We start from the raw sequence: 26347 nt of genomic DNA, 5'->3' as shown, positions 1-26347 counted from the left end.
ACAATCTAAGTACTTCTTCTACCCATGGCCGCCCCTCCCTAAGGCCAATCAGGCAGGCTGCATGGGGCCCCGCCTTGCGCAGGGGGCCCCGCCCAGAGGGCCTCAGCTGCTGTGCGCAGTTCTCTGCTCAGTTCTCCGCACACCCCCCGCGAGAGTGAGAGTGAGAGGTGACAAGGGGAGCTGTAACCCGACACCGTTGCAATGAATCGACAGCTAACCAATCACGACTTTTGAACGGCCACTAGTGCAGGTGAAGAGATGTCGGTGAAAAGACAGTTTCAGTACGGCACAAGCAAGAGGGAAAAAAGAACAAAACATGAAGAAACTAGAGCATCACTTGAGGGTGGGATATTGTAGCCTATGAGTCAAATGTACAACTTGCGAATGTTGTATAAGTCAAATTGCCAATTGCCATATTAAAACATCAGCTGCAATTCACGACATGAAGAAGGCAGTCTCTGCATATAGGCTAATGGAGATGCAGTTATTTCCAGCATTGTTTATTTACCATTCATTCAAGTGTTATGCCTTTTATCTGCAAATGTACAGGAGAAAGAGTGATAAACTGTCTGTCTAGTCGGCTTACATAACAGTTAAAATTTACAGCCTGAAAAACATGGAGCATTTTTTCCCCTTTTATTTATTTGTATGTCAATTGGCACATTTCATGGTGATGCTCAGCCTCTCCCCTTAACTCCAATCCTCATCATGTCCACCACAACACAGAGAAATACTGATAGAAATGTGTGTGTAGTTGTTTATACATTGCTGACAGAGGGAACTACATTTGAATACAGATTTAAGAAATATCAGTTTTTGAGTATGTCATAAGAATGTTTTGTCTTGACCATATTACAACTATATTATAATAAAATAATATAGTATTTATATTATTGAATTGATTATGATTATTAGTAGAAGTAGTTGCTCATCTCACAATGTAGCTTGGGGCCCCAAGTTGGCCAGGGGCAGCCCTGCCTCCACCTCTTTAGGGTCCTGTATCAAAGATCAGATTACTTCCAGCATTAAGGACTATGATTCTGCGTGCCTGAGTTACCCTCCCCAGGATCCCCCCCTGCTGACCCCCCACCCTCCCCTCCCTCCGTTGCGTCATCCGGGGCAAAGCCAATACTACAAGCTGGACTGCAACCAGAGGAACCGGACCGAGAGGATGAGCTCAGCCGGGGCTGCACACCTCCCCGCTCTGCTCGCTGCAACCCGGCTGTACTGATAGTTCTGCCTAAAGACTGAGAACACAACCTGAGGAAATGTATCGTCGGTTTAATAGTTGCATTCTACATGTGCATGGAATAACCATACCTGAATAAGGAATCGGACACCAGGGATTATAACAATTTGGGATCAAGCGTCTCCAGGCGGAGCGGAGAGAGCGCACGGACAGCAGGACGCCTGACCCCCCCTCACCTCCGTGGGTACAGGCTGAGGAGCTCCGCCACTTTGGAGAAGATCCACCCTGAGCTGTGGAGAAGATGCGGCGGGGGACAGGGTCCTGTCTCCGGCTCCTGACCCTCACCCTGCTGTGGGTGTCAGTCCGCGGGTTCCCCACAACCTCCAGAGACAGAAACAGCTCAGCATCCGCTCCTCAGGTAGACTTGCCCCCCCCCCCCATGCTGTACCGATTATTATGGTGCTTGTAATGTATTGAATGTTCACACAGTGAAAATACACACAGTGAAAATGCAGTAAATGACAGTAAAGCAAGAATTGTGTAAACAATAATAATGATATTATTCTATTGAGATTTAACATTGACATCATGTCTTACTCATATAGATTTCAGATTATAATTAGGTTTACGTTTATTTTGTGATTTGTCCTTCTCCACATCCAAGTAAATAAGAAGACTTAACCCTAAAACTTTGATACTTTATATTTATTCAAACATAGCAAATAGAAATTCAAGTCCTCCCAATGTCAGATTTATATTGAAGATAATAATGCCCTAACACCTGTATTTTTTTTTAGAATAACTTTAGTCATAGTCGTTTTTCAATCAGTTAAAAACTTCAGAGAATCTTTGACCAGTTTTGGAAATGTAAGAATGCTGTTTGTTATGATAAACTGTTCATACAACATTTACAATTGATGAAGATCTAGTCCCACAGGGCAGTTAAGCACCAGCTGTAGTTTAAATATTATCATTGGATAATCAACAAGTTTATTCTTGATGTTGAAAACATATCTATTTTCGTCCCAAAATGTATGTTCAATAATTACTTTAATACTTTTCCCAGGAATAGTTCCGATAGTTCCTGGGATTTTGCGTTCACACCAAAAAGATCTGGAACTATAATTTTGCAAACCTTTTCACCCCTTTTTAGTCCCTGCTAGAGAGCAGGGACTTTCCTGGTGAGAAAAAGGTTCCAATTTCTGATTGGCTGGGCGAATTGCAAACCACGCCCGATAAAACTCTGAAAAAAATGTGTGAAGCCGCCATTTTATTTGCTTTATTAGCATTATTAGCATTAGCCCAGCGCACCAACGGAGAGAGAATAAGACCCCGTTTACATGGAGACGGTTCGTGTTGTATCTGCTACTTTTCTCTTTCGTATATAGCCCGTTCGTTCACAAGAGGCCGTAACGGAACAGCGGAAACGGACCCCTCAAACGATAATGGGTCCCAAGGTGGGTATATCTGCAGACGGAACGCTCTGGGGAGCCTAACGGCTCCGTGTGTACATCCTATATGATCATTTCCTGATAACGATGAAGCCATAGCCCCACCTCTCCCCACCTCTGGTGCTCACTGCTGGAGCATGGTCAGTAGTTACTGCTACTGCTACTGACCATGCTTCAGATGTTAGTGCAAAATCTACAGCTCCTCTACCACAGCAACAAGTGGACATGGAGAACTACATGAACTACATGTTGCTGAATCCACCGCGGAGCATAAACAGAAGGGCAACCATGGGGGTCTTCTTCGCTGCTTTTGGTGTATTTGGTGGTGGAAGTACAGCGCCACTTACAGGCATATGTAGTACAGTGTCTCCAGCGGGTCGATTTTTGAGCTGATACTGTGTGAACGGAAGACTTTTTTGAGATCGAATTCGGTTCGTTCTCCATTTCAATTCTGTGTAAACAGAGTCTAACTTATGGCAACACAAAATGAAACGTGGGATCGGTGGAGTGGTGAGGCGGTGTCGGCGCTTCTGGCAATTTACCCGGGGCTTCGGGTGGCGATTTACTGCCACCCAAAGTACCGGACTCCGGGGGACTCCGGGACTTCGGGTGGTAGCATACGCCGTGAAGTTGTTTCTGGCCTGCCAGTAAACCTAAAGCAGAAGAAGAAGTGACAGCGGCTTCATTTGCCTAGTCCTCCCCCAGGGACTTATTCCGGTGTGAACGCGATTTACTAGGACAGTTACGGGACTAAAGAGTTCGGCGGGACTAAGTACTGGGAACTAAGTACGGCAAAGTACTTGTACTTGGTTTGAAAGCGGCTATTAACACATTCACAATAGTAGAAACTTGTCATTCTTGCAAGTTTACCATTTTGATTCACTGCTGTACCAGGTTTATGAACTGTAAATATGAAATGGCAGACAGTTAGAGTCTCGCTGGTGAACTGCAGGTGGTGGAGACCAAACATAGAGCTAAAATGAGAATTTTGTTGACTTAATGTAAATTGGCAGGTAGTTAGAAAAAGGTATCAGGAATAAAACAGGAATTCTATTGTCTTGGGCTTGATGTGTAAATGATAACTATATCCTCTGAACAAGGCCACCAGAGGCCTGTACTACGAAGCTGGTTCAACCTAACCTGGATATGTTTGAGTTAACCGGTTGGCCTAATCCAAAACATACGCGCTCTCGCTAAACGGTACTACGACGCGGGTTATCAAGTGGATCGCTCAAGCCAGCCGTGTCCTATCTAGTTAGGTGCGCGTTCACATGAAAGGGGTGGTATTTGGAGCATTCGACCAATCACAAACATGGACAAGCGTACTGACAGCGCAGCGTCATACTTCCTGAATGAAAAGTCAACTATATAATTAGACAAATATGAAGACGTTAAACTTTAAACATCCATGACTTAAACACTTTATCCAGGATAAAAGCCACATACGTAGATGCACCTGCAAGGTGAATACAGCTGGTAAAAGAAAAAGTGTTTGAATGCGTACAGGTTTATGATATCACTGTGTCTAAGACACGAGTGGATCTGACTTTAATTACATTTGACCCGAGTGTTTCGTCTACTTAATGTGTTGCTTAAAATAATACTTCTGCATACAGTATGTGACACTGTGAGTGTTACACGGCCACATACGGCTCAGCTGACTCAGATAAGGAAATATATGATACATTATGATGTGATATGCCGCGGACTGTACTCAATGTTACTCTGATCCAGTTACTTATGTTGTGGTAGATATGTAAGTAAGCTTTCTTAACGCTAATGTTATAATAGTCAGATTGCTCTGAAGATGGGAGGTGATATTCTATTAATGTTCACGTTCACACAGTCGGGGATTTTTGCCGGCCATCTTTCCTGCAACGGCAGCTTTTCTGTATTTCCTTTCTCCTGTAATATGACTTGATCACTTTAAACTCCGCACACTGAGCTCTGATTGGTCAGCAGGCAGTGCTTTCACTGAGTTGATCTCTTAGCCTGCAACCTAACCTGCTCCGGAGCAGGGGGGTATACTACGAATCTAGTTCAACCTATCCTGGATATGTTTTGAGTTATCCGGTTGACTTAATCCAAAACAAAGCCGCTCTCGCTAAACTGTCCTACAACGCTGGCTATCAACTCGTTCGCTCAAGCCAGCCGTGTCCTATCTAGTTAGGTGCGCGTTCACATGAAAGGGGCGGTATCTGGAGCATTCGACCAATCACAAACATGGAGAAGCGTACTGACAGCGCAGCGTCATACTTCCTGAATGAAAAGTCAACTATAATATTAGTCAAATATGAAGAAGTTAAACTTTAAACATCCATAACTTAAACACTTTATCCAGGATAAAAGCCACATAGCTGCACCTGCAAGGTGAATACAGCTGGTAAAAGAAAAAGTGTTTGAATGCGTACAGGTTTATGATATCACTGCCCCGTCTAAGACACAATCTGACTTTAATTACATCTGACTCGAGTGTTTCGTCAACTTAATGTGTTGCTTAAAATAATACTTCTGCATACAGTATGTGACACTGTGAGTGTTGCACGGCCAGATACGGCTCAGCTGACTCAAATAAGGAAATATATGATATTATGATATGATATTTAATTAAGCTTTCTTAACATAATAGTAGAATAGTTATAATAGTCAGATTGCTCTGAAGATGGGAGGTGATGTTCTATTCATTTTCACATTCACAGTCGGTGATTTTAGCCGGCCGTCTTTCCTGCAACGGCAGTTTAAACTGTATTTCCTCCGCACACTGAGCTCTGATTGGTCAGCAGGCGTGGTGCTTTCGGTGAGTTGATCTCTTATCCTGGAACCTATCCTGCTTCGGAGCACAGACTAGGTTCCAGGATAAGTCACCATGGAGATCTAGCCCGCTAAAAAGTGAACCAACTTCGTAGTACCGGAAATCCTAGAAGTTATCTTGCTAAACGAAAATCCTGCTTCGTAGTATACCCCCCAGGTTAGCCGCTCAGCATAAGTTACCATTGAGATCTAGCCTGCTAAAAAAGGAACCAGCTTCGTAGGACCGGAAACCCCGAGTTTTCCCTGAAGTTAGCCGGCTAAGCGAAAATCCTGCTTCGTAGTATACTCCCCAGGTGTCTTTAGTTTGTTTTGGAGTGCAAATAAAAATTGATCTATCAGGTCTGCCTAAATCTTGGAGTTGATGATAGGAGATATCAGTTTTATTCTGCTGACTTGACAAGAGAAAGTTAGTGGAATTACTTTCTCCCAAATATTTGAAGCCAAATGTTTTCCTTTAATCTTAACCAATATTGTTTGTATTCTGCTCAAGTTGCCAGCAAATATTGTTCCAACAGGTCTATTCAACTTTCAACCACGATAGGGAACGAACACTCAATCTTCAGATCCAAAGTCAGACGCCTTGTCCATTAGGCAGGGCTACATGGTCACAAAGAGGAAGAGATAGGATGAAGGGTAGAATGCTGACCTATATGAAAGTTAGTGCTCACCTTCTGAACCACATGCTGCAGACACATTGACTCTATAGGTTACTGCCACCGGCCAGTATTGGAGTGGAACCCATGGCATTGGCCTCATTAGAACCACGCTCTAACTATCAGAGCTAACCGGCCTTCACTGAAAAAACATTGACTGGAATTAAATGTATTATGTCAACGCATTTCATATAACTGTAGGCACAAGTATTTAGTTTAAAATACTAGCTTCAACTTAATATTATTGCTTTCTACTAACCTAATACAGTTATGTGAAATGTGTTGACATAATACATTTAATTCAAGTCAACGTACCAGTTTTTCAGTGTGTTTTTGTTGACAAAAAAAGGAAAAGGACTTGAAATTGCCTTCAAAGTTTGGCCAGTTTGGGATGGTTGTTCAGGTTTGATCAGATACAAGCTTGGATTTTGGTGGAAGATTGATAGCTTGAAGATTAGACTGCTGACTTCAAATGTGAACGTTTGAAATGAATGCCCACTTCAAACATATTTGGAGTAAAAATCCTTTCTATTTGCCGTTTAATGGAGTCAGGCTGGAACGTTCAACCACGAAGGGAATCGAACTTTGCTCAGCTTTTGTGAACATACACTGCAGCTCAGACACATTGATTTAATATGTTACTGATACCGGCCACTATGGGGTTTAGTCATGCACTTTGTCCTTGGTTCAGCTAACTGAAAACTACAAGTGATCCGACTCATGAAGATAACTGAGATAGTATTAAATAAACAACGTATTGACACTTCCTAGCCTATTAAGTATGACTGACAAGAACCTCACTGAAGCTAACGCTATCGTGTATGCTAACGCTATTGCAGCCTTTCCCAAACTCAGGGTCGCAACGTTTTGATTGGGTCGCCAGTTAAATGCATTGCTACACACACATACAGCGTCAGAGCTGATGGCTGCGTTGCAAATACAATTGTTTTATAATTTTTGTATTTTATTTTTTATTTTGAAAATGAAATTATGCAATATAGCATTGTATATTGAATGATTTAATTTTCTAAATACAAATAAACTAAAAATAAAAGATTGTATTTGTATCAGATCTGACGCGTCCCCCGCGAAAGTTTTCGCGCTGTCTGTTTATTGTCTGTTGATTAATCCCGATCGTACATGATGGCAAAAAGACGATACAAAGACGAGTTTTTAAACGTTGGCTTCACAAAAGCTGTTAGAAATGGAGAGGAGCGGCCTCAGTGTGTTTTATGTGGAGAGGTGCTCAGTAACGAAAGCTTGAAAATGAATAAATTGGACCGGTATCTCCAAACAAAACATCCTCTGCATCGGGACAAATCGAAGGATTTTTTCATCTGCAAAGAAGAGTCTTTCAAGAAGCAGTGTTTTGACGGCGGAAAAGTAAGTCACTCATTTTAATCATTTGTTTTGTGTTTTTGTGAGTTTGTTAGGGTCTGTTGTGAAATTGTTTCGTTAATGCAAAGTTGGATGAAATGCAGACTGAGCCCAGGAGCGGACCGCCAGCTGCGCGCTCTCGCGCATCCTCTACTCGCTCCCGCGAGTCCACTACATTCTGCAGCGGCATAGAGCGGTGTTTCAACTTTTACGAGCCTGAAATGTTTTTAAAACGGCCGGGAGAAAAACAGAGAAACAATAACCACAGGAAGATTAGAGGGAAAGTGACCGGCAGTATGAGAAGGAAAGCGAGATAAAGTATCAGCCGCACGGACGTGACTGCTGCAGTGTGATGCACATAGGAATACATATGAGGGTTATTCCCTATCTTTATTCAAGAGCGTGGTCTTTAAATTTGAGAGCATACTTTATTGATTTCACGTTCAGAATATGTATTTCTTTCCCTCAAACCCTGTCCTCACACTCAAATAGTGCCTGCTTGCGCATAGATTTGCTCGGCTTCTGCTCAAACTGTACGCTTGCACTCAGATATATTTCTGCTTACAGATTTCCTGTGTTCCAGCTTAAAACCTTCTCCTCGCATTCAGGCTGTTTTGGTGCGCTCGTGAAATGTCTGCTCTCAGATTTCTTCTGTGCGCGCTTGGATCTTTTGTGCAACAAACCTGTCAAAATCCGTCTGTGGGGATTCCCCACAGTATTGAGTATGTAAGTCGCTTTGGATAAAAGCGTCTAAACATGTAATGTAATGCGCTATAAATGCGGTTGCCAGGTCCACATTGGGTATATAGCGTACGCCGGCTGGTATTAAAAATCACCCAATAACCCAGCAATGTTAATGATAATATCTTCTCTGTTATTTTCAGGCATTCAAAGGGAACAGAGGGGCACTGAGGGTATCCTATCAAGTCAGCCTCCAGAAAAAAAAGTTAATCAGTTGCCAAGTGTTGGAGTTTATTTGTCTCTCAGTGTTTTAAAACAGCTCTGTTTATTTAAAAGTGTTTAAAAAATGTGTGTACATAATTTTTGATCTAGTGACAAACTTAATGTTGCACTTCTGATAATTTAAATGTGGTTTCACCTGTGATGTACTGTATACACTTGACTGCACTTCAGTTAGTGTTTTGTCCCTTTCTGTTTACAACATGTTTGTTCTTTGTTCATTTAAAATAGTTTTGGTGTGTACATAGTTTTTGAGCTAGCGACAAACTTAATAATGCACTTTTGATAATTGTATAATTGAAATTTGATTTATACTGTATACACTTGACTGCACGTCCCATGTTTCGTCTTTCTGCTTTGATCCTTATTTTTTCTGGGCAAGCTCAAAGAGAAGGTTGTTATGGTGAGAAACCTAATTGCTGCGATGCACTTTTATAATTAAATAAATATTTTCATTTACATTTTAAATTCATGGTGTGTTGCATTCTTTGTTTATAACTGTAGATATTATGGAAAATCATGACATTTTTTGAGCTTGGGTCCCTTTGGACCACATTTCTGTTTTGGGTCTCATGCTGAAAAAGTTTGGGAACCCCTGCGCTATCGTGTATGCTAACGCTAGCGCGAATGCATTTTCTCATTGTGTTTAAACCGTTTTAACATCTTCAAATGTCATCACATAAACACAATACTTGTTACTAATCCTTACAGTGTACAGTCATTGCTTTCTGACGGACTTGACCCTTTACTCTTCAGGTTGCTTTGGGAAAATTAGTAGCAGTCTACTCATGGATGTCTACTGCATGGTCTACTGCCATGCTATTCAGTTCACTTTCTCCTAATTCCTGTACCCGGTTTCCTGTCTAACCTTCAGTACAAATGTTACAAATATATAAATGTGCAAATATGAAACATAGAGGTCAATATCACCTTGCTATTGGTAGCTGAACTGTCAATACCCCAAAACATATTCTTAGATATAAATACCTAATTTTGAATTACTTAAGACACAATTAACACTTACAGTTTCATGTCTTGTTACATAAGAAGAGACCATATTTGTTAAGTGTTATTATGGTAGAATTACTATTCTTGTGGTACTACTGCCTTATTAGGCCCATATTGAGCAGAGCATATAGACCAAAACTCATGGACAACAACTTCCTTACTTGCAATAAATAAGCACTAATTAGAGGATTATTGAGGAAAAACTCCCAACTAATGGCGTTTTACTTGTAGAATACAGTCATGCAGAATAAGGCAATAATAAGTGTTTTACAATGACTAATAAAGAGCCAATATACTGCTAATATGCATGTTAATTTGTGTACCTTAATATAAAGTGTTGCCGGATATTATATTAGAAAAGTTTATTTTAAAGCTATTATAGAAGGAAAGGAGTCATACATCAATATAACCTCTGATTATACCTCCTGTCCCTCAGTGGCTGTGTGTGTGAATATGTGCTCAGGTATTTCTGGCTCCACTGCACTCTGGTCTCTCAGCTCCACTCTGGGTTTTTAATAAAATGTGTTCTGCTCACAGGGAGCCTTAAGCCTGACCTCTCCTGCGGCTGCTATATGAACATGAGACAAACAGCCTCTTTATTAAAAATGTTGCTGTTCATGGTAGATGGCCACAAGATAAAAATGACTATCCATGCATTTCACAAACTAGCCATACATTTCCTAGACCCTAAAAGAAAAGTTTGGGAGGATAGAGACATAATGTTCTAGAATAGGGAAAGTGAAAGTCAACTTTATTGTCAAACTTCTGTGTGAGATACAGACAGAGAGATATATACATACTCCTGTAGCCTACACCCCTTTTTATATATATGTATACTCCTACATAATCAAACATAGACACATATACACATTTCCATCATCAATACAAAATATAAAGCGAAAAAGTCAATATATACAAAAATAACAGTCACTTATAAATGGATGGAGAACATTGGTCTCCACCACCTGCTTCAAAGTGCATTAAAGGGGGGGGGATCCGTGATTACCCAGGCTAATTGTATTTGAAAAAGTAGTTGTTCTTACTTTGGTAACTGCTAAAAGTTGTATGTTTATATTTATGTGTTTCTTTGTATGATCGTTACTACAAACTGTGAGCAGGCCTGTGGGTGCGGAGGTACAGCAGGTTGTCCAGTAATGATAGGGTTCATGGTTCCATTCCCTCAGAGGTGTATAGATGTTTCTTCTGAGTAAAAAATATTGAACGATATATGCAGAGAGATCTACTTTGCTTTTGTGAGCAAATCCTCTGATTTCTGTGATTCATACAAGCAGCCAGAGAACAGAACAGCTGACTTGTGATAGGCTGATACTCCTGTTCATCCCAAAACAGCTTAGTGGAACAGTGTTTTTTTTAATGACCAACAACAGTTGTGTTATGTTCTGGTAAAAAAATGATCAACTTAGCTTATTCACAGAGGTAGGCAGGCACTTCTGAGACGTTTTGCAGTTGGAACTTAGTTGCCTTAATTATAACTGCTTATTGCGGGTAATATATCTATGATAGTAAACTTTAAATAAAGCTCATTTTGTGTACGTGATACCTCAACTCATACTGGATTTGAGGCTTATACTGATGCTAATATTTAGAGGTAAAACATTTTCTTTTTCAAGTCACAGACTGTCAATAGTTTTATCAAGGTCACTGTAAATGAATGTGCTTTTTAGCATTTATTTAAGTTACTTTTTATTATGATGAGTACATTATTATCATAACTCCAATGAATAAAACCTTTGTTGCCCCTCGTGGGCTGAATATCATAAAAACTGATATCATAAAAACATCCTAAAAAAATCACAAGGAAATATGATTTGGTAAATAATTAAAATAAATAAGGTGCATGTTGAAAACATGTCAGAACAATACCCACTTTGAATAATAATGCAAATAACGGACACAAGCTCAATGTCTTAAATTCAATTCTTATGCTTCCTACCTTTAACTATTTTAAAATGGTAAAACTAAATGAGTTAATCATTTACACAGAGAGATCCATTAATTAATCATCGAATAATAATAATAAAATGTATTCATAAAATAGCTTCTCATAGTAATCAAAGACATTTATTGAATCAAATAACTCTTTAATATCTGCATCTCACAGCCAGGAGTATCTGCACTTGGTTACTATCCCGGGGTGTGCTGGTGTTGATTCAGCTGGGCCGAGTTTGCCATCAAATAAGTGTTGAATAAACCCATCGGTGTGGGCGGGATGTGCCGGGTAAGCAGAATAATCCCGGAGACTAGTGTTAGGATATTGGATATCTAGAAAGCTACTTTGACGTTTCGCTGGATTAAAAATAAGGCGGGATATTTTCCAGAGTCCTTGAAACGCCCAAGGTGCTGGAAGACCAAACAAGGAAAAGTTACGCTTGTTAAGAAATTGTTCTACAGCTTTCGTAGTGGTCTAAACCTAAACATACAGCTTATTTTCTATCAATATCCTTCTATTTGAGTCAATATTTCCCCCAAAGGATGAATGGTAGACAACACGTTCAGTCAAATCAATAGATTCTGAATGACAGCGGATACAGACTGTAATTTTACGCAATAAAGATATGAGCGCATGCCCGGCGCCGTGGGAGGGCCAGGCCCTCCCATTTGACATTCCTGCCCTCCCCCAATAAAGAGATTTTTATTATAAAAATTAAAAAAAATTTTTTTTTTTTTTTTTAAATTATAAATACACTGTGAACTTTTATGCTACGATGTATGTGATGTCAGATAGTAACTAAAAAAAAATCGCAGTCTACGTCAAATAAATTCATGTGTCTGTTGTGATTTGTGATTCGTCCACATTTAGACCAATCACAGCGTCACAATCTGCCGCCTATTCTGGATTTGTTTATTGTTTATTGTGCATTCTGTAGACTCCCATTTCTGTTTGAATTACAAAATGTACATCAGAAATTGGCTTAAAAGGTCTAAGGATTTATTAAAACGAAATAGCGATGAAAGAACTGCAGCCGATGGTGCTGCTGGCGACCCTGCACCTGCCGTTGCAGCAGCACGCCTTAATGTCACAAGCTTGACCTCGGCAAACCCCGGGGCTAAGCCTGAGTTAGCGAGCCCAAGCCTTGACTCATCAAGGCGGTCGCCACCAACGCTGTCCTCCGAGGCACAGCTCCTTGTGGCCCTACCATCACCACCTGCGTTGCCACACACCCTGTACCACACCCGCCAGCATCCTCCTCCTCCTTGCCGGTGCCTCCACTACAGACGCTACCTTGCAGCACATCAACAGGTACTATTGGGCCAGCAACCGCTCAAAGACCAACAGCCCCAAATGATCTTGGGGTTAATAAACCCAACCAGGTGAAACTGGATTGTTATCCAGGGGGATTGTTTTCAGGAAAGAAGCGCATTTTTGCCACTGCATGGTACAACAACAGACCATGGCTTGAATATTCGTTAAAAGCAGACGCATTCTTTTGTTTCCCCTGTAGACAGTTTAAAGTAAATACGTCTTCACCTGATGCGGCTTTTACTGTCAAAGGTTTTTGCGACTGGAAACACGCATTACAGACTGATAAAGGACTGCTCAGACATGCCGCATCAAAAGAACACATTTCATGTGAGAGTTTGTGGAGAGAGAGACAGATACGCCAGGAAACTAATAAGGAAATTAGTACTTTGGTGCAGATCAGCTGGCACGGAACCGTTATTACGTGTCAGCTGTCGTTGATATTATAGCTTTTTTAGCTGTCAACCAACTCCCTCTCAGAGGTGACCACGATTCACTCCACAGCATGTTCGAGTCAGGCAGTGGGCTCTTCCTATCACTGTTTGAGTATACGCTTCACAAAGATGCAGAGTTGGCCAAAATAATGTTCTAAGTTAGCTCGGCTGAGTGAAAGGATGCACCTGCAGTGCATAGGAAAATAAACCATGCCCAAGGCGGGCTAAACAGTTCATCGTCTCCGTCTCTACTATTTCTCTCCGAGTGCAACGATGAGGAAGCTGCCATCCTTAACCTCTGTGCCTTGCTCGTGATTTACCAGTGTTTGTGCTGCCACGCACACAATGTTTCAAAAGTGGTTTCTATGTTGCCCTTTATTTGTGTATGTATTTGCGATACGTGTGCGTCTTTGCGCAATGCTGTTGGCCTTGCTGTTTGATATATGTTGTGCCGCAGGCCCGCAGCACGTGGAGGTTTTGTGTGCCCTCCCATGAAAATCACATGCCCTCCCTTTAGATTTGTTCTGGCGCCGGGTCTGTATGAGCAGTTGTTAATATGAAAATAACTTATCATTAGAACCTCTGGTTGTTAATAAGGGCATTACACATGGGGGAAGTTTTTATTTCCATCGACTATTCACTTATTTCTAAAGTATTTAAATGACAACCAATTTCTGCACACAAATCCACTTAGTTACAGACAAAGTCCCCTTTGCATGACTTTACGACTGTCTTCCTCTCAGGTGAAAGCAGAGCCTCATGGCGGAGATCTCCAGACTCTCCAGGAGCTCCAGCAGGAGAACCTGTTGCAGACCCTTCCCTCGGGTCCGTCCCTCCCCAGGTCCAGACACCGCTGGTCCCCGGGTGTCCTCCCCCTGCCTGAGCCCAAGGAGGACTCTGAGACCTTCGTCCTGGACCTGAGGAACTTCCCAGAGCTGGCCAGCTCCGACATGAGCTCCCAGAACCCCAACATCCAGGTAGGGGTGCATGTGGAAAGAACCATAATGGTGTGGACAAATTGTTCCATTGGAAATTGGAAGTAGGGGGGGGTGGGATAACGGTTTCATGTTTCAGGGTCCACATGTGTCTTTTATTTTCAAGTGCAGTGTAATGTAATGTGTAATGTAATGCTCGCTGTGGTATCTCGGACCAAAAATAATGCGCCACCTCTATTTCAGAGGTGAAAAAACTCAAGTAATAAAACAACAGGAAAGAACGTCTTATTGCCATATACAGCTCACTCCCAATTCAGGCATGGCCCTAATAACGTGTCACATTGCAGAAAATACTTACAAATAAATAGTGTTGGGGTAGTAACTCAAAAAGTATTGCATTACACAAAAATTGTTACATTTGAATACCTTACTTACTTAGTTACACTACTAGTTACATGAATGGACTATCCTGTAACATCACCTGAGATGCACCATTAATCAAATGACACATAACTAAATAAAGTTAAACCTAATGTATGCCCAGATCAGCATACATCCTTAATCTAATCAGGACAGTACTGTACACATACCTCTGTTTCTGCTCTTTGAACATCAGCCATGTTTTCTTTAGCTCAGGTTCCATCATAACACTGGTCCAGGTAACTAATAGCTATCCATGAAGTCGTGAGTTTAGCTGATCGAAAAGGGACGTTGTATTCATTTTTCTGTCCCCCCGTTTTGCAGATAGTCGAAGACCTTACGCAAGTAATGAGATCATTTTGTGCTGAATAACTGTAATGTAATTACTGCTGTTATCAACAATAACGCGTTACATTATTGCGTTACAGACAAAAGTAATCTGATTACATTAATGTGTTATTTGATAGCCTTAACTGTAATCCATTGACTCAAGTACTGTTCTTAGGTACAATTTTTTACTTGTACTTTACTTGAGTATTTTCTGCTACTTTGTACTTCTACTCCACTACAATTCAGAGCTAAATTATGTACTTATACTCCACTACATTTATTTAATACCTTTAGTTACTTCACAGATGTGGATGAATGATGTGAAATATAATCAAGTGTTAAATCAGACTTTAGTTCCACCTGGAGTAAATTCAAAAGCTACCCTGCAGTATACAAAGTCCTTCAAACTAGCTGCACCTTTACCAGCTTTGAGAACACTTTAATGATCAATCATTATAAAACATATCATATCTATTATTCTGAAATGCACCAATCTGCACAATGACTACTTTTACTTTTGGTGTTTTAAATTATATTTTTACATTAGATCTTTTGTACTTTTACTTGAGTAACATTTTGATTGCAGCCCTTTTATTGTAACAGAGTATTCCTACACCCTGGTACTTCTACTATTACTCAAATACAGGTTCTAAGTACGTCTTCCACCTCTGGTAATCAGATATGATTGACATTTTAGGTCATATCTCCAACCCCAGAGTGGAAATACATTCACGTCATTTTCCTCATGTCAAGAAGAGTTCATATTGGTAAGGCGCAGGTGTTTCAGATTAAATCATTGATCACAGGGAATGGGGATTGAGCAGAGTCCTCCACCATCACTTTCCCCTCAGTTTTTGTTCTCAGCACCATGTATCTCCCTCTCGCTCTGTGAAAACCATCTCTGTGTACATCTGGTTTGAGTCAGGACAGAGTCTTGAGTTACCACATGCAGGACCTTTAACAGTGGGGTGCTCCAACTTGTCCATGAACACCAGACATCTACACTGGTGTTTGGAGGAATAAAAGAACAAAGGGGGAAAAGTGGAAATATAAAACATATGACAGCCGAATATAATAGTTCAAAAGGTCTTAAGTGTGACTCTGAAACCAAATCCTGGTGGAGTTGGCTTGACGAACAATGGGTTTAGGACTTGTGGAGTTGATTTAGAGAAACAATTATGTGACTCTGGAATTCAGAGCCTGGTCAACATCCGGAATTCTTGGAAAGATTACATGCCCTGCTATTTAACGTCCCAGAAAATGTCCCTCCGTCCTCTGACTTCCTACTTCTGGTAAACTCCTTTGCTATCTGAATCTCTCAATCTCCACCTTCCCATAAAGCTTGCAACCACCTCAACCTCAAATGTACCAGAAACTGCTCTACTTCAAAGCTCTCTGCAAACCATATCCTTCTCATATCCTTCATTCTGCCCCTTTCCCATTATGACAAAACGATATCCTCTAATAGTGTTATGAGTAACCTCCTCTCTTGCTTCATTTGTGCTCTCAGTGCTCCCTTAGCTGTTGGTTTCTCACTAATTTCTCCAAACTCTGTGACAAATACTTTATCCTCATCTCTAGACTCTTTCTGTCCTCTCACCTCAAGGCCGGTTTGTCAGCCCCCTTTAGCTCCCTGGTTGACCGACTCCATAAGTGCTGACAGAACCATCCTATGGGGAGCTGAGAGGAAATGATGTCCAAACACCTTGACAACCTCATTACCAATATCTTCTCTTCTTCTATTTCTACAGCAACAATTACTTTCAATCTAAAATTCCACCCTATTCTGCAACCCCCAAAAACTATTCTGTATCTTCTCCACCCTTCTCGATCCCTTCAGTTCCTTCTTACGTTAGTAAAAATCTATTCTAAGCCTTGTTACCACTTCCAACCCTGATAATGCTCTCTGGACCCAATCCCCTCTCAACATCTCCAGTCTATTGCTCCTAATCATTTTCCTTTTTTCACACATCTCATCAACATTTCCTAAGCAAATGGTTGTTTTCCAAAGAGGCAAGATTTAACCCTCTCCTAAAGAAATCAACACTTGAACCTTGTGATGTAACAGACTACAGACCTGTCTCTCTTCTCCCCTGTCAATCCAACACACTTGAGAGAGCTGTCTTTAATCAACTCTCTTCATACCTTCATCAAAAAAGCCTTCATTATTCCTACCAGTCTGTTTCATGGCATGCCACTTAACTGATATTAACCTCCTTGCTGTCACTGAGGAACTGCAGACCGTAAGAGCAGTCTCCCTCTCCTCTGTAATCATCCTTTGAACCTTTCTGCTGCATTTGACACAACTAAACAACAACATCTCCTTTACAAATTTCAAGAAGTAGGAATCTCAGGCTCTGCCCTTTCCCTGCTCAAATCTTACCTCAAACACCACACCTACAGGGTAATAGAGAGGAGTCTGTGTAAGACCCTTGTCAACTCACCACTGGTATCCCTCTGGGCTCCATCCTCGGCCCCAATTCTTTTTTTCTCTACACCAATTGACTTGGCTCTCTTATTTGCTTTCATAGCTTGTCCTACCATGGCTAAAGAATGTCAACATTGATGACACTGATTCTGTCACATTCCTAGGTTTATGTCACGGTTTTAGTGTTGTCTGTCTGGTTATGGGTTTTGTAAGTCTGTTCATTCGGTGTTTTGTCTTCCTCCTTGTGTTTTGTCTGGTCCTCCTCCCTGTCGTTAGTTTCCCTGGTGTGTCTGATTGTCTCATTGTGTTCACCTGTTGCCCTTGTGTTTCTCCCTCCCCTGCCCAGCTGTGTCTTGTCCTGTGATTACCCTTCTGTGTATTTCGTCTAGTGTTCCCGTGTTCCATGTCGGTTCATTGTTTCCCCTCCTTGTTATTCCACGGTCTGTGTTCCTTGTGCTGCTCATTTGTTTTTTGGAGATTTTGGATACTGCCTTTTTTGCCACAGCTTTTATTATTTTAATAAAGCTCGCTTTTCGTTAATACTGCTTTTGGGTCCTACCTTTTCCACGCATCCTGACAGAATGAACCGACCAACAATGGACCCAGCAGATTTTTATTTTTATTTGGACTTGTTCTCCCTAGAGTACACTCTTTAGTGTCATTATGCTGAATGGAGCAGAACCTCGGTTAAAAGGGACAAAGAGGCTGTCCTCAAAAAGGCACAAATGGAGGTGGACAATGTGCCATGGTTGAGAAGCTCATTGCCTGAGTTTCTCAGAGTTTTTTCTCGTAGCCCTGAGTGCCAGTCTCCATTCTCTGACCCTTTCTTGGGATCCCGCCTCAGCTCGTACTCAGGTACCGGTCCTAGCAGCCATGGTTCCGGCTCCAGTGCCGGCCCCAGCAGCCATGGTCCCTGCTCCAGAACCGGACCTTACAGCCATGTTTCCGTGCTCCAGTGCCGGCCCACACAGTCATGGTACCGTGCTCCAGTACCATCCCACACAGCCATGGTTCCGTGTTCCCGTTCCTTGCCCAGCAGCCATGGTTCCGGCTCCAGTGCCGGCCCCAGCAGCCATGGTACCTGTTCCAGAACCGGAACTTAGAACCATGTTTTCGGCTCCAGTACTGGCTCTCCGTCCGACGCCAGCTCCCCGTGTCCTGTCGGCGTACCGGCCAACGCCAGCTCCCCGTGTCCTGTCGGCATACCGGCCGACTCCAGCACCTCGTCTCCTGTTGGCTCTCCAGCCGACGCCAGCTCCCCGAGTCCTGTCGGCGTACCAGCCGACTCCAGCACCCCGTGTCCTGTCGGAGTACCGACCGTATCAAGTCACCTCTCCAGTTCCCTCTCAAGTCTCCTCTCAAGTCCCTTGTCTCCTCTCAAGTCCCTTCTCGAGTTCCCTCTCTAGTCCCCTCTCAAGTCCCTTCTCGAGTCCCATCTCAAGTCACCTCTCGAGTTCCCTCTCAAGTCACCTCTCGAGTTCCCTCTCAAGTCTCCTGCCAAGTCAACTCTCGAGTTCCCTCTCAAGTCCCCTCTCGAGTTCCCTCTCTAGTCAACTCTCATGTCCCCTCTCAAGTCCCCTCTCCAGTCACCTCTCAAGTCCCCTCTTGTACCTTCTTGAGTCCCCTCTCGAGTTCCCTCTCTAGTCCCCTCTCCAGTCACCTCTCAAGTCTCCTCTCAAGTACCTTCTCGAGTCCCCTCTCGAGTCACCTCTCGAGTTCCCTCTCAAGTCTCCTTAAAAGTGAAGTCTCGAGTTCCCTCTCAAGTCCCCTTAAAAGTCAAGTCTCGAGTTCCCTCTCGAGTTCCCTCTCAAGTCACCTCTCGAGTTCCCTCTCAAGTCCCCTCTCAAGTCTCCTCTCGAGCTCCCTCTCGAGTATCCTCTCGAGTCCCCTCTCAAGTTCCTTCTCTAGTCACCTCTCGAGTCTCCGCTCAAGTTCCCTCTCGAGATCCCTCTCAAGTCACCTTTCAAGTCACCTCTCAAGTCTCCTCTCGAGTTCCCTCTCGGGTCCCCTCTCGAGTCTCTTCTCGAGTCCCCTCTCAAGTCTCCTCTCAAGTTCCCTCTCAAGTCTCCTTTCAAGTCACCTCTCGAGTCCCCTCTCAAGTCCCTACCCAATGTTCTGTGCCGTTGGAGGTTCTTCTGGGGGTCCTGCCAGCTCCATGTCCTGTGCCGTTGGAGGTCCCGCCGACTACTCTTCTGCCGGGGGTCCTGCCGGCCCTGTGTCCTGTCGGCCCTGTGTCCTGTCCCGTTGGGGGTCCCGCCGACTACTCTTCTACCTGTTTCGTTGGAGGCCTCGACATCACCTGTCTCGCCGGGGGTACTGCCAACTCCTTGTCCTCTTCCGTGGGGGATCTTGCCGACACCTGTCCCACCGGCTCCGGTTCCTGTCCGGTCGACACCGGCTCCTGCCCGGCCCCCTGAGAACCGCGGTCTTCGCCCTCGAGCCCGGTCCCCTGAGAGCCGTGTTCTTCGACCTCATGCTCGGCCTCCTGAGTTCGCCCGCTGTGGTCTTCGCCCCTCCATGGACTCTGCCTTGCCCCCGGGCCGTCCGCCCGAGACCCCCACCATGGACTCTGCCTTGCCCCCGGGCCGTCCGCCGAGACCCCCTCGGGTCCATGTAAAGCTAAACCTTGAGGAGACTGCTCTATCCATGATCCTACTATCAACATCAGGCCAAAACACACTAACTGTCACTGCTCCGCCCAACATTGTTGCTACAACCCAGCAGATACACTCTTTTCAACATTGGGAGAACATGTTTTAGAATCTGTTTGGATACACTGGTACTGGCCCACCATTCTGTGAATGGATCAGGCCTATCAAACATCCACGACGTGGTTAAACCATTCTGTTTGCATTGCCCTGCCTTGGCCAATCGGGTTGCTACCCCCTTACTGCAACTCTGGTTCCCTTCAGTACTCATTGCATTACCCATGCACTATAACTGCTTTGTAGAGGTGTCTGTTTGAGCAAGTCACCATCATTATATGACACTTCTGTGTGAATGCATATTTTAGGTAATGACGATTATCTCAAATGACAGAATCTTTGTTTTTGCTGCTGAGGTAATTTTTGTCAAAGTTGTTCCTCTGAAGCAAGTTGTTGAGTGTAAAGGCACGGACACACCAAGCCGATTATTGGCGTCGGTGGGCGTCAGGTCGACGATGAGCATCGACACGCCCTACTCGGATTGGTGTGTCCCGCACCGTCGGGCCTTTTCAGCCGACCCGCACTTCGGCCAAAGGCAGTCGGCGAAAGAAATCAATCTGATTGGCTGTTCAGCTAGCGAATCAGTGCATTAGGAGCGAAACGGAAGAGACGGACCCAAACAAACTATTAAGAAGGCCAATCTGAGATTTTTTTTAACTCCAGCTCTCGACACAGGTTCGGGAAAGCCCCATGAGCTTCTCGCTGTAGAGTGAACATGAAACGCACTCGCTATTTGTTGTTTGTTTATATCACGGAGTCTGTTCTTCTTCTCTCGGTTATCACGCAGTCTGTCTTCTGGTTGTTGCCTCTTTTGAATGACGAATACACACTACCGCCGCCTGCTGGTAAGGAGAGTTATTGCCACATACGCATGTGCAGTTCGTACGTGCTTCTTGGCCGTCGGCTGAAGTCTTTGCAGTGCGGCACATGGCCAAGACGCAGAGACGCGAGGCTACGCGACAGTCGGGGTCCATCTGTGTCAGTTCTTTGTTGCCAGATTGGTGTGTCCGGGCCTTAAGAGTATTATTGGTCTTACATTGTAGTAGACCATAACAACTTTTATCAGTCTAAATTAGATTATTTGCATCTGGCTAAACTATAAAGCAAGTATTTTGTGTTTTTCTTTCAGGTGACCATCGAGGTGGTAGGGGACTCACAGACGGAGACAGATGTGGAGATGGACCTGGTGAAAGGGGGGCAGCATAACGACTGGTCGGTGTCCTCCTCAGAATGGGCCAACAGCCACAAGAAGCTGTTCTGGCCGCTGTTCTGGGAGTACCCGGATCAGCTGGAGAACGGGCTGGAAAAATCCACTCAGGAAGAACAATCTGAGGAATACACCTACGACCCAGAGGAGCCCGTGTTGAGTGGAGTGGGCGGAGAATGGGGCGGTCACTGGAACACAGGCTGGGATGCAAAGGATAACTATGGTGAGATTGTTCATCTGATTTAAAAATACATTTTAAAAAAAGTGCTTCACAGACAAAATAACACAATAAGGAGACAGATAAAAGATTATGCATATTAAAATGAGTTTAAAAGAGGACACTGACATATCCAGCCAGTACCAGTGTATCCAAACAGATTGTAAAACATGTTCTCCCAATATCTGCAGGGTTGTAGCAGCAATGTTGGGCAGAGCAGTGACAGTTAGTGTGTTTTGGCCTGATGTTGATAGTAGGATCATGGATAGCAGTCTCCTCAAGGTTTAGCTTTACATGGTGTGCAGATATCCATTGAGAGATTTAGCAAAACAAGCAGTGATTTGTGTGGCCACCTGGTTTTCAGACAGGAGAAAAGACTGAATAAGTGTCATATCTGCCTATTTTGTACATGTTTAAGGTGATTTATCGATTTATGAGCCATTAATGAGGCAAAAGCATGAAGAAAGTCTAAATTCTCCCAGATTGCTAGTATCATGGGTGCACTGCTGATCCCCCGGAGATAATAACTATTTAAAGTAAGCCAAGCTCCCTTCAAAATATGGCTTTGTGCCCTTTATTAATACTTATCCAAACAGGACTTCTAGTAAATCCGGTTTTAAAAACAACACTGGACTTGGAACCCTTCAATGTTGCTTTGAATATTTGGTATTACAGTTATATTGTTATTATTATTTTAACGTCAAATATTTATTGTGCGTCACTCAAAAAGGCTGTTCTTAATGTCTGATTTTGGGGGAGTTTGACAACCTCTGAGGCATTTCACTGCAGACTTTGAACGTATGTGTCGCTAAGCCATCCGCCTTGTATGTAGCACTGCAGTGTGCTGACACAAGAACACAAACATTTCATGTGCTCACCCTCCAGATGACTTTTCACTCTCATACTCAAAGCAAGCTGGCAGTAATTCCTGCTTGATCATTAGTGTGTTCGGCCCAATTCCAAACCGACCGCAAAACATGTAAGTATCATAAACTTGTGTTTGCGACAGAGCTTATTTTCTGCAATATTCCAATGGATTCCCATTGCTTTTCGTTGAGGGAGTCCTTGTGATGCTAAATTCAGGGTCAGCTTACACAAATAAGTCATCACTCTACTACTCTTAGCATATGATCTAACACTGTTATTTTAAGCTCCTTTTTGCAGAGAGAACAAAAGGAAAGGAAAAACAAGTCATTCTGGCTCAGTTGTTGATAAAATGTTTTGCTAGCATAGAGCCTTCATCACTCTCACTGCAACTCTCACTGCAAGGCTTTTGAAGTCCTCCTCCTGCGAGCACTGTTTAAACACAGAGCAGCGTGTCTCAGAGGTCCAACGCTGTCGCTACTTGGCCCTTTTTCAGCTCTCCTTAATTACATAACACACATACACCAGCTGAGAGAGGAATTCAAAACCAAACTTCAAAGCCCGCTCTTCATATTACTCTATAGTTTTGTTTTTCCTCTCTGTCCTTCATTCTTCTACCTGTGTTTTCTCAGAGTACGAGGAGTGGAGTGACTGGGCTCCCTGCAGCGTCACATGCGGAAACGGAACCCAGAAACGCACCCGCTCCTGTGGTTACGCATGTACGGCCACGGAGTCACGCACGTGTGACCTGGAGGACTGTGCCAGTAAGTAACATACAAATGTTTTAAATTAGGTCAACTATCACCCAAAACAGCTGCTGTTATAGCGGATATGACAAGAAGTGGCATGAATTCCAATTTTAGATGAGCTACCAAGCCACTGCAACCCATCCAATTAAGCTAACTAGTGATGGCAAGTTTTGTGTTTTTTTAAGTGAGGAAGAACAAGAATGCCAATTCAGTTCAGGTGATCATGTTAGGGCTGGGTCCAAAGTTCAGGACCTACAATGGCAGCGACCAGATGGATTCAGTCTTTTAACAAAGTTTAATAAAGGAAAAAAGGAGCAACTAAAAAACAATCCACAAAATGAAGGTGGATCTAGTTCACGCTGGTGGCGGCAGCAGGACTCAGGCTGGCTCGAGCAGACACTGGAAAAACAGAGGAAAAAACAAGGTTACTCTTCAACAAAAACAGCAAGAGAAAATCACACTAAGCTAGGCTACTACGACATTCAGCTCTATCGAGTGAGACGGAATTATCTGGCACTGGAGTGTGAACATGACCAGGGTTTTATGGAGGAGTTGATTAGATGAGTACAGGTGCTCCTCATTGTGAACCAGCTGAGCCTTCTAACGATCACCACACTGCACAGGAGAGAGAGAGAAGACAGAGGGGAGGGGGAGAAAGCAACACACCTAAACCATAACAGTACTCCCCCCCTAACGGACGCCTCCTGGCGGCCTTCCTGGCTTGTCAGGGAATTCCCTTTAGAAATCTTCCAGGAGGGTGTGATCCAGGATAAGGGCCTTTGAGATCCAGGACCGTTCTTCAGGACCATATCCCTCCCAGTCCACAAGGTATTGGAAACCCCGACCACGCCGGCGAATGTCCAGCAGCCGGCATACTGTAAATGCAGGGTGATTATCAATGATCCGGGGGGGTGGGGTGGGGGGGGGGGGGTCAGCCGGAGGAGAGAGTGGACTAGAGACATAGGGCTTGAGCAGAGACACGTGGAATGAGGGATGTATCTTGAGAGCAGGAGGAAGGCTAAGGCGGACGACACTGGGATTTATGACATGTTCGATTGCGTATGGACCAATATATCTTGGGGACAACTTGCGCGACTCAGTCTGGAGTGGCAGGTCACGAGCAGATAACCAGACCCTTTGGCCGACCTTGTAGTCTGGAGCGTGGGTTCGGTGGCGATTTGCCAGCTTCTGGTTACGGGCAGCAGTTCGGGTGAGGGCTGCTCGGGCTTCCCGCCAGACTCGGCGGGCACGACGGAGATGGGCCTGGACTGAGGGAACAGTCACTTCCTTCTCCTGGCTGGGGAACAATGGGGGCTGGAAGCCGTTAGAGACCATAAAAGGGGACATACCTGTGGCGGAACTGACCAGGGAGTTATGGGCGTATTCCATCCATGCCAAGTGCGAAGACCAGGAGGCGGGGAGACGGGCAGCGACACAACGTAAGGCTGCCTCCAGGTTCTGGTTTGCCCGCTCTGCCTGACCGTTAGTCTGTGGATGGTAACCCGAGGAGAGACTTGCAGTGGCCCCCAGTGCCTGACAGAATGCCTTCCAAACCCGGGAAGCAAACTGGGGACCCCGATCTGAGACAATGTCCTGGGGAATGCCGTGAAGCCTAAAAACATGGGACACTAGGAGGTCTGCCGTCTCCAGAGCAGAGGGCAGCTTGGGCAGGGGGACATAATGGACAGACTTGGAGAAACGATCCACAATGGTGAGGATGGTTGTATTACCTTCTGACGGAGGAAGTCCTGTAACGAAATCCACAGCAATGTGCGACCAAGGGCGGTTAGGTATGGGTAAAGGGCGTAGGAGGCCAGCTGGAGCACGGTGAGAGGATTTACTGCGGGCACAGACAGAGCAGGCAGAGACAAAAGCCCTGGTGTCAGCAGACATGGTCGGCCACCAAAACCTCTGCTGGATTAGTGTCAAAGTTCTGTGAAAACCTGGGTGACAGGCAACTTTAGAAGAGTGCCCCCACTGGAGCACTGGAGATCTCACGGAGGAAGATACGAACAGCCGATCGGGAGGACAGGCTGCTGGAGCAGGATGTTCCTGGAGGGCCTCCTGAACGGTCTGCTCGATCTCCCACCTGGCCGCTCCAACCACACAGGAGGTAGGGATGATGGTCTCAACGGAGCTCCCTTCCACAGGGGGTGAAAACTGACGGGAGAGAGCATCTGGCTTGGTGTCCTTTAATCCAGGTCGGTAAGTCAGAGTGAAATTGAACCTTCCAAGGAACAGTTTCCACCGAGCCTGACGGGAGTTCAACCTGTGAGCAGAACGTAAATAGGACAGGTTCTTGTGGTCGGTCCAAATGATAAACGGACATACAGAACCCTCCAACCAGTGTCGCCACTCCTGCAGGGCTAGCACAACGGCTAGAAGTTCCCGATTCCCCACATCATAGTTCCTCTCTGCAGGTGTGAGGCGTCGAGAGAAGTAGGCGCAGGGGTGGAGTCTATGATCCTGGGACGAGCGCTGGGAGAGGATTGCCCTGACACCTAGATCTGAGGCATCAACCTCCACCACAAATTGGAGTTCTGGATCTGGGTGAATGAGGACAGGAGCGCTGGAATACAAATCTTTTAGTTTACTAAAAGAGGACTCGGCCGCAGGGGACCAGGCAAAAGGCAGTTTGATAGAGCTTAACTGGGTTAGAGGAGCAGCAATATGACTGTAGTTGTTAATGAAACGTCTAGAGAAATTTGCAAATCCGAGGAACCTCTGCAGTTGTTTCCTGGTTGAAGGAACTGGCCAGTCCCGAACTGCTTTCACTTTAGCTGGGTCAGGTTTTAACTGCCCCTTTTCAACGATGAAACCCAGGAATTGAACAGATGACACATGAAATTCACATTTCTCAGCTTTAACAAACAGTCTGTTCTCGAGGAGTCTCTGGAGCACACATTTGACATTAGAAACATGATCATCTAAAGACTTTGAAAAAAATCAGGATATCATCTAGATAAACAAAGACAAAGTGGTTTAGCATGTCCCTCAAAACATCATTTATAAGGGCCTGGAAGACAGCTGGAGCGTTTGTTAACCCAAAAGGCATGACTAAATACTCAAAATGGCCCAGGTGAGTATTAAATGCTGTTTTCCACTCGTCACCCTCTCTGATGCGAACTAAGTAGTATGCATTTCTAAGGTCAAGTTTAGTAAAGACAACAGCGTCATGCAATGGGCCGAAAGCAGAGTCAATGAGCGGGAGAGGATCCTTGTTTTTGACGTTAATGTCATTTAGACCTTTAAAGTCAATACAAGGGCGCAGGGACTTGTCTTTTTTGTCCACAAAGAAAGAACCCGCTCCCACAGGTGAGGAAGAAGGACGAATTATGCCAGTGGAC

The 26347-nt window shown here is 44.1% G+C and overlaps 1 protein-coding gene across 1 annotated transcript in view; it reads left to right on the top strand.

Moving 5' to 3' along the window:
* The first annotated feature begins 1165 nt into the window (after positions 1-1165).
* The window catches only part of LOC307013667 (isthmin-2-like), a 30670-nt gene continuing 5488 nt past the window's right edge, over positions 1166-26347 (top strand). Inside the window, exons 1-4 of the mRNA XM_079641143.1 lie at positions 1166-1607; positions 13889-14122; positions 21093-21393; positions 22884-23015. Coding sequence (XP_079497269.1) covers positions 1491-1607; positions 13889-14122; positions 21093-21393; positions 22884-23015 — 784 coding nt within the window. The 5' untranslated portion in view covers positions 1166-1490. The remainder of the gene's footprint in view (positions 1608-13888; positions 14123-21092; positions 21394-22883; positions 23016-26347) is intronic.

The sequence above is a fragment of the Notothenia rossii genome (genome assembly GCF_949606895.1).
Source record: "Notothenia rossii genome assembly, chromosome: 7".
Classification (NCBI taxonomy): domain Eukaryota; kingdom Metazoa; phylum Chordata; class Actinopteri; order Perciformes; family Nototheniidae; genus Notothenia; species Notothenia rossii.
This window is presented reverse-complemented; position numbering and strand designations above follow the sequence as displayed.